Source organism: Aquarana catesbeiana, linkage group LG12 (assembly GCF_042186555.1).
Source record: "Aquarana catesbeiana isolate 2022-GZ linkage group LG12, ASM4218655v1, whole genome shotgun sequence".
NCBI classification, from domain to species: Eukaryota; Metazoa; Chordata; class Amphibia; order Anura; family Ranidae; genus Aquarana; species Aquarana catesbeiana.
The window spans coordinates 24226246-24235942 of NC_133335.1; the positions used below are offsets into that span (position 1 = coordinate 24226246).

The 9697-nt window shown below is 42.6% G+C and overlaps 1 protein-coding gene across 1 annotated transcript; it reads right to left on the reverse strand.

The window, feature by feature from the left end:
- Positions 1 to 1862: 1862 nt before the first annotated feature.
- NPBWR2 (neuropeptides B and W receptor 2) lies at positions 1863 to 8898 on the reverse strand. The gene is made up of 2 exons (XM_073606553.1): positions 8673 to 8898; positions 1863 to 3568 (listed from the first exon to the last, which is right to left on the reverse strand). Exon 2 carries the CDS (start codon positions 3320 to 3322, stop codon positions 2321 to 2323), a length of 1002 nt encoding a protein of 333 aa, XP_073462654.1. The 5' UTR covers positions 3323 to 3568; positions 8673 to 8898; the 3' UTR covers positions 1863 to 2320.
- Between the last annotated feature and the right edge of the window lie 799 nt (positions 8899 to 9697).

A 9697-nucleotide genomic window follows, 5' to 3' on the forward strand; every position in this document is an offset into this window, starting at 1 on the left:
GCAGCCACCTCATTTAATGTTCGGAAAGCTGCAAGATATTACAGTGTTGGTTTTGGGTTTACCACTTTAAATGGTGCATTGTGCTCAGTTACTATACCGGGCGTCGCGGTAAAGCGCTTTTAAACCCCACTAGCGGCCAGTGAAAGGGTTAAAAACGCCAGTGCTGCGGCGCTGCCGAATCGCTTTGCATTCACTTTGGCAGCGCTGCCCATTCATTTCAATGGGCAGGGCGTTTTGGCAGCGGTGTATACACTGCTCCTAAAGCGCCCCAACGATGCTGCTTGAAGGACTTTTCAGAATGTCCTGAAAGCACACTGCCCCAGTGTGAAAAGACACACTGAAATGAATGGGGAGGCAGTTTTCAGGCATTAGAGGCTATTTCTAGGGCTAAAACGCCTCAGTGTGAAAGCAGCCTAACAGTGGGAGGGTCTTTAAGGGGCATTAAACACCAGGAGTGCATTATGTACAAAGTGCAGAGTTCAGAGGTGTGCTATACGTGTAGAGTTCAGGGGTGCGCTACAGAGTGCAGAGTTCAGGGGTGCGCTACAGAGTGCAGCGTTCAGGGGTGCGCTACACACAGAGTGCAGAGTTCAGGGGTGCGCTACACACAGAGTGCAGAGTTCAGGGGTGCGCTACACACAGAGTGCAGAGTTCAGGGGTGCGCTACACACAGAGTGCAGAGTTCAGCGGTGCGCTACACACAGAGTGCAGAGTTCAGCGGTGCGCTACAGAGTGCAGAGTTCAGGGGTGCGCTACACACAGAGTGCAGAGTTCGGAGATGTGCTACACACAGAGTGCAGAGTTCAGCGGTGCGCTACAGAGTGCAGAGTTCAGGGGTGTGCTACACACAGAGTGCAGAGTTCGGCGATGTGCTACACACAGAGTGCAGAGTTCGGAGATGTGCTACACACAGAGTACAGAGTTCGGAGATGTGCTACACACAGAATGCAGAGTTCAGCTATCTTCCACAGCTGCTTTCCTCTACATTCCCCATCAACATCTCACTTTCACCCCTGTTCAGCTCTGACCTCTGCATGCAACCCCCCCTCCACTGCCCCCATATCTCCCCCCCCCCTTTAAAAGCTTAACCATCTTCCATGTCTTACTTTTGTTGCTGTTTTAAGATGAAGCACACAGCTGGCTCTAGAAACTCCCTGCACACTGTAGGTGGCTCCTTCTCACTTGGTTGCTGGAAGACAATCCAGTGGGGGTTTCGGCATCTGTTGTGCACCCTGAGCACCTGCATTTCCCTTGTCCCCATCCTGCACTCAGTGGAAGCCGCTCAGGAGATCAGTTCTGTGGGAGCCACTGGAAGACAAGCTATCACTGGTAAACACAGAAGCCAGACTTCTGTGTTTACAGGTGATAAGGATGAGCAGAGGGCCTGAGCCAGAGGTAGTGGAACTGAGTTCAACCAAGTTCCAGCTAAAAAAAAAAGACTTGACTATGCTCCTCAGGCTGGATTCCATTCAACTCTGCCTAAGCCATCCCACAGTGTAATGGATGAAAGTCATGGTTTCCTCCCAAGCCAATTTCCTGTCCTAGGAACCCGGGTGTTTTTTTCTTCTTATCTTTTTAGATACCCATCCAGACATAGGCAATGAATGAAGTGGGACGAGGTTAGGGGTCATTTCCAGATGGTCATTAGCCTAAAATTATTATTTTAGCTGCATGTTGTTTGACTTCAACTACATGACAGGGTTATTTTATATGCAATTGCTATCATAGTGTTAGTGAACAGATCACACAAAAAATGTCATTGTTTTAATCCCCTTTAAAAGGATGGCCCGTGACGCTACCATATTTAATTCCATGTTCAATCCATTCATTCACTTCTAGAAAATAAAGCAATACAATTTTATGTAAATAAAGATGACTTTATTGGGTGGCTGAGGCTTACAAACACTAAAACCATAATTTGCTATGTAGACCTGTTTTACATAAATATTAAAGCTAAGGAACATGAAAAACGTCTGTGCCTTTCAAAAAATGAAGTACTCCTAATATCTTCCATTCCATTGAAACTGGACCAGGTTAAGGTTAAAGCCATGAAGGCAACTACCTGAGGCCACTGGCTGTATAAACCCTTCAGTGTGTCTTAGTGAGGTGTGGTCAGTAATCTGTAGGCAGTTAGGCTCCATTTTCCACATTGAATTTAGGTGCCACTTCTTGTTGAGCAAGTCCTAGGGAGAGCCAGAACGTTTCCATTTCTTTTTATTACTTAAGGACATTTTTTTTCTTGCTAGGTATCAGCAGTTTGAGTGGTTAGGAAAGATACAATGTTAGCCATGGTTTAAAAGATCCTATGATCACATGAACTTCAAGTTGGTCGACACTCCAGCATCTTCCGAAAGCTCTTGCGGAAGCTGTCATCTAAGAAGGCGTAGAGGAATGGGTTGAGACAGGAGTTGGCATAGCTCAAACTCGTAATAAAGTAGGAGATGCCAATAACTACAGATGTCTCCTGCAAATCTGTGGTCAGAGACACTATGGTAGCTAGGTGAAAAGGTGTCCAACAAAAAAGACAAACTGCTACGACAACAAAGACCATGATAGTAACCCTCTTTTTGGCCTTGTCCAAGGCCTTGCCATTGGAATTTAACCTCATATTCCTTAGTTTGTACAACATGAGCATGTATAAGATACAGATGGTGGAGACTGGAATGGCAAATCCCAACATTAGGGTGTAGACACGACTCGCCTTGAACCAGAGCTTTTCTGGTTTGGGGAAATTCAGTCCACAGCTCTTAAACTCCATATTGTCCATGTATACTCCAGCAAAAATGGTAAAAGGCAACACAATAAGAATGACCAAGACCCAAACAAGAAGACTTACAATTTTGGCTCCTCGATAGGTGCGGTAGGGCATCCTCTTGGACCTTACGGTGGCCAATACGACCAGATAGCGGTCTATGCTCATGACCGTTAAAAAGAAAATGCTGGAGAAGATGTTGTAAAGATCTATGGACAAGATAATCTTACAAAGGACAACACCAAAAGGCCAGTAATGAAGAAGAATCTCAGCAATGTTGATGGGAAGGACAAGAGTAAACAGGTCGTCAGCAATCGCCAGGTTTAGGATAAAGAGGTTGGTGACCGTTTTCATCTTGGGGGCTTTGAGAATGACATAGATGACCGCTGTGTTTCCAGTCAATCCCACCACACAAATGACCGAGTAGATCACTGGGAGAATGATGTAGAAATTTGGTGATAAGTCACTGCTAACAAAATGTGTTTCGGGATTAGAATTTCCATAATAGCTACCAAGCCCAGAGGGATCATAGGAAGCATTGGGAGTGCTCAACAAAGAGACATTCTCCATGTTCCTTCCTCTCGAATCTTGTTAAAAGGCAAACAACAAATTAAGCTTAAGAGTCTACGGTCAATAGCTCACTGCATGTTCCAATTTTGCACCAAATTAACCCAGTGGTTCCAGGATCTGAACACCAGCTGTTCATATTAACCTAACCCAGCGCTGGAAGACGTGTCCGACTGTGAAGCAGGCTATGGTCTTGGAGAACTATTAACGGTGTTTAACTGTCCTTTGAGTTTGTAATCTGCTTAATTTCTGAAAGACAAAAAAAATCAGACACTTTCATTATTTTTAGACAGCAGAGGCCGCCTGAATAAAGCCGAATTGGGAGAGCAGCCATGAAATATTTATATAACTTATGTAGTTCTCTATCAGTTTCATAAAATATTTCTGCACAGAACATGCAGAAGCAATAGAACATTCAACTCTATTTCGACTTTATTGGCAAAGACGTTATTGTGAGACATATAGGTCAACTGATAACTGGTACTAAAGACCTCTGCGCAAAATACATCCATTTATCATATTACAAAAAATATATAAATAAAATATAAGGAATGTGTCGGTGAAAAGATGATTTTGAAACATTTTAATGTTTTAAGCCCGTTTTTACTTTTTTTTTTTTTTTTTTTTAGAGCAAGAACAGCTCTCCAGTGGCACCCTTTATAGAGTTACAGCACCAGTGGGAAACCAATTGAGACGTTTAAAGCTCAATTGCATTCAAAAGTTTTATTATACAGATGGAGGGTTAGAACCTCTGAAAGGTCTTTTATGTGCCAGTGCTGTACTACCCTTACTACGCTGTAAGAGCGGCAAGGATGTGGAATTCTCTTCCACAGGCGGTGGTCTCAGCGGGGAGCATTGATAGCTTCAAGAAACTATTAGATAAGCACCTGAATGACCACAACATACAGGGATATACAATGTAATACTGACATATAATCACACACATAGGTTGGACTTGATGGACTTGTGTCTTTTTTCAACCTCACCTACTATGTAACTATGTAACTATGTATACCCTAGTGTACAATGGTCTGTAATATACTATCCTAATGTACAGTGATCTGTGTTGTACTACTCTAGTGTACAATGGTCTGTAATATACTACCCTAGTGTACAATGGTCTGTAATATACTACCCTAGTGTACAATGGTCTGTAATATACTACCCTAGTGTACAATGGTCTGTAATATACTACTTTAGTGTACAATGGTCTGTAATATACTACCCTAATGTACAGTAATCTGTGTTGTACTACTCTAGTGTACAATGGTCTGTAATATACTACCCTAGTGTACAATGGTCTGTAATATACTACTTTAGTGTACAATGGTCTGTAATATACTACCCTAGTGTACAATGGTCTGTAATATACTACCCTAGTGTACAATGGTCTGTAATATACTACTTTAGTGTACAATGGTCTGTAATATACTACCCTAGTGTACAATGGTATGTAATACAGGCGGTCCACGGGTTCCAAACACAATAGGGTCTGTAGGGCTCCTTTCACACTGGGGCGGGGGCGGCGTCGGCGGTAAAACGCCGCTATTTTTAGCAGCTCTTTACCGCCAATTTTGCGGCGCTATTTGGCCGCTAGCGGGACGCTTTTACCCCCCCGCGCGCTAGTGGCCGAGAAAGGGTTAAAACCACCGCAAAGCGCTGCTGCAGCAGCACTATGCCGGCGGTATAGCCGTGCTGCCCCATTGATTTCAAAAGATCCAAAGATGCTGCTAGTAGGACTTTTTTCACTGTCCTGCCAGCGCACCGCTCCAGTGTGAAAGCCCTCGGGGCTTTCACATTGGAGACACAGCGGCGGTTCTTTCAGGGTGCTTTACAGGCGCTATTTTTAGCACTGTAGCACCTGCAAAGCGCCCCAGTGTGAAAGGGGTCTTCGTTTGTTCTTAAGTTGAAACTGTTTGTAAGTTGGAACAGGTACAATTGTTAAGTGTAGCTCCAACCCAAAAAAATATTTTTAAGCTTTATGGATAGCATAGGGAAGGGTTAACACTCCTGCAAAGTTTGTTTTGCTGTCTGTGCCCCTGTTCAGAAGATTTCACCTCCCTTTCTGTCCCAATGACAGTTGGATTTAGAAAATTTTGGGTTGTTGTGGAAACAAGCCTTGATGATAAAGCATCCGTGGAAGTACCTTTTCCCCATAATAACTATTAAAGGAGTGAATTTCCCTTCCCAGAGGTAGATTTCCTCTCACTTCCTGTTGTCTCCCTCCGTTTGTCAGTCGAAAAGTTTGTAACTAGGGGACCACCTGTACTACTCTAGTGTACAATGATCTGTGCTGTACTACTCTAATATACAATGGTCTGTAATATACTACCCTATTGTACAATGGTCTGTAATATACTACCCTATTGTACAATGGTCTGTAATATACTACCCTATTGTACAATGGTCTGTAATATACTACCCTAGTGCACAATGATCTGTACTGTACAATTGCCTGTGATGTACTACTTTAGTATACAAAGACCTGTACTATACAGCTTTGATGTTTAATAGTTTGTACTGTACTAATGTACAATTGCCTGTGCTTTACTATAGTATACAATGGACTGTGCTGTACTACTCTAGAATACCGTGGTCCGTATGGTATAAATCTAGTGCACAATGGTATGTGCTATACTGGCTTAGAACAATGGCTTAGTATTGTTCTAATAAAGTGAAGGTTTGGAGAATTTACCTTTGTGATGAACATTTTTTTGGTTAGTGGACTGTGCTGTACTACTTTTTTTTGTACAATGGTGTGTGAAGTACTACTATAGTGTACAATAGTATGCCCTGTACTATTCTAGCGTTTAATGGTCTGTATTGTACTACTCTAGTTTGCAATGGTCTACCTTTTATTGCTCTAGTGCATAATAGTCTATACTGTACTACTCTAGAGTACAATGTTTTGTGCTATTCTATTCTACCATACAATGGTCTGTTCTATACTACTCCTAGTGTACAGTGGTCTGTGTTGTACTAATCAAGTGTACAATGGTTTGTGCTGTACTACATTAGGGTACCATGCATAGGTGTGCGCAGCCTATTGCATTAGGGTGTGCACCCCAAAGCTCAAACACACATGGACACCACCTGCTGGCTCTTGTGGCTGGAGCCAGTTGATTGGGAGCATATTACGATACACCCTAAATACGGGTGTAATGTGTTCCTCAAGTTGAACCTAGATTTTAAAATAATGGGGCATTTACAATGGCCACTGGCACCCCCAACCACTGACCTGGTGCTGCTCCTGGATAATGCAAATGCACATGGAGTGATTAGGGTGTGCCTAGGCACACCCAGCACACCCTGTGCGCATGCCTATGGTACAGTGGCATTTACTGTACTAGTCTAGTAATGGTATGTGCTCTATGATCTAGTGTACAATGATCTGTGCTCATAGGCGTGCGCAGAGGGTGTGCCAGCTGTGCTTGGGCACACCCTAAACACTCTGTGAGACACAGATTCCCCCTGCTGGCAGCTGAGGCTATAGAGAAAGGGACTGGGGAATCTCTGTCCTCAGTCCTTTTCTCTGCTTTTTCACCAAAGCCCCCAATTGGACTCCTAACAAATTGTTAAGAAAATTATAAAAATATATATATATATATATATATATATATATATATATATATATATATATATATATATATATATATATATATATATATATATATATATATATATATATATATTGTAAAAAATAAAAATAAAATTTAAAAAAATAATAAAATAAAATAATAAAAATAAAACACTTTTAACACGAATCTCTGCTCTATTGACACCATCTCCTGCCCTACTGACAAAGTCCACCACCCTACTGACACCATCCACTGCTTTACTGACACCGTTCACTGTACTACTGCTCATGTGTGTTTGAACTTTGGGGTGCACACCCTAATGCAATTGGCTGCGCACACCTTTGTCTGTGCTATACTGCTTTATGTACAATGGCCTTTGCTACATTACTCTAGTATAGAATGGTCTGGACTGTGCTATAGTACTCTAGTGTAAAGTGGACTGTGCTGTACGCTTTACTGTAAAGCTGCATGTACTATCTCCTGTCCTGCTACCTTGACCATCTGTGCACTACAGTCCTCCAGCTATATGGTCTTACTGTACAACTGTCCTGAGTGTATCTGCTCTTCAACTACCCCAGTTGTATGTCCAGTTCTGGGCACCAGTCCTCAGGAAGGATGTACTGGAAATGGAGCGAGTACAAAGAAGGGCAACAAAGCTAATAAAGGGTCTGGAGGATCTTAGTTATGAGGAAAGGTTGCGAGCACTGAACTTATTCTCTCTGGAGAAGAGACGCTTGAGAGGGGATATGATTTCAATATACAAATATCATACTGGTGACCCCACAATAGGGAGAAAACTTTTCTGCGAAAGGGAATTAAATAAGACACGTGGCCATTCACTAAAATTGGAAGAAAAGAGGTTTAACCTTAAGCTACGTAGAGGGTTGTTTAAGAGCAGCAAGGATGTGTAATTCCCTTCCACAGGCGGTGGTCTTAGCGGGGGGCATCGATCGTGTCAAAAAGCTATTAGATAAACACCTGAACGACCAAAACATACAGAGATATACAATGTAATACTGACATATAATCACATACATAGGTTGGACTTGATGGACTTGTGTCTTTTTTCAACCTCACCTACTATGTAACTATGTGTGTCTTTCCCATGCAACTGCCATAAAAGTACATATCTACCATACAGCTTCTGCAACTGTGCAGCTGCCTTCCCTAGTTCTCTGCTTTATTACTATATAGACCTGAAAAGCTGCCCTGCCCTGAGGTTTCTATTATACAGTCAACCAAAACCGTAGTTCTGTATTCTGCAGCCACCGCAACTTTGTATCTGGAGAGCCCTCCTGGCTATAAATCTGTTCTGTAAATCCGCCGTCTACTTCTGTCTCCTCCATATAGCTGCACTGATAGCAGAACTCTATACTGTACAACTGGCTCTGGTCTTCTGCTTTGTAGAGTTCAACTGACTCACTTGTACAACCACATCTAGTCCTTTTAATAAATACATATATTTATATAATCTCCTTTATCCAGTAATAATCTTCCTTCTGCACATGATATTACTGTACAGTACACAAAGATAGGAATATAATAAAATTATTTTCAATAAAACTTAGCTAAACTTGTCCTGCACTCTAGTAGGAGCAGCATGCACACACTCTGCTGTATTCTTATAATAAGAATCTTTATTTCCTAAACCCAGTTAATCAGGCTCAGTCTTTTTGTTTGTTGCCCCCATTTGATGCCAGGCTGTGTAGCCCCCCCACCAGTTGCAGTTAGTGACCCCTCTAGTGATATGTGAAGACCCCCATTCTGATCCTTACCGTACATGCTGTGCAGTCAGTGCTCCGGTGCGCTGTGTCTGTGCTACGCTCACATCTCCAAGAGTTCAGACAGGGAGGAGGGTCTGTTATTACTCTGCTGACGTCTCAGCCTGCTGGAAGCCCCTCTGACACGCATCTGATCCAACTTCATTGTGTGCGGAGGGGATACAGGACCCCCACCTGTCCCTACCTCCATCATGGCTGTCCCTGTTCTAGATCTGTCTGATGTACTAATTTGTATCAATAAAGGTAATATTTAAAGGGGCACCTTTTATTAAGGCACAGAGGGTATAGAAAAGAATCCCCCCCCCTTTAAAATAATCAAATTTTGTTGCTTTGCAGCCTGAAATGAAGATAGACACAGTTTTTGTTTTATCCAGCTGTATTTACTCAGTGCAACTTAGAAACATCCAGGTGAAAGATAGAACACCAACATGTCTGAGCAAAAATATGAAAAATTAAAAAAACAGAATCACTGAGTTGGAAAAAGGATCACCCCCCCCTCCTCAAAATGACATGTAAACTCAATCAAGTGTAGCTAATCACCTTCTCAATAGTACAGAAAGCCATTTGACTTCCATCTGTGATCAGCTGTGGATATTTTGATTAGCTCAGCATGAAAAGAGCTTTCGTGGAGCATTTCAGTCCCTGCTAGTGCAACCGAACCAAACAATCAACTATGGGTGGCAAGGCGCTGTCACCTAATCTCTGGGATAATGTTGTGGACTGGCACAAGCATGGCGAAGTGTGGTGGAGATTCCCTGCAAGTCTGGGGCTGCATTTCTGCAAATGGAGTTGGAGATTTGGTCAGGATCAATGGAGGCAGGCAGGTTTCGTTTTTCTTATTCCCCCTGTACCATACCTATATTATCTGTTGACATTTTAATTCAGCCTGTATAAATACTTGACATTGTCTTCATATTAGCCTACTGTAATCCCCTGTATGTAAGGATGGTGGGCCAGTCTGAATATACTGCATTGGCATAGTGACATCAGTGCTGACGCTGGAAACTGCTGACAGTAGT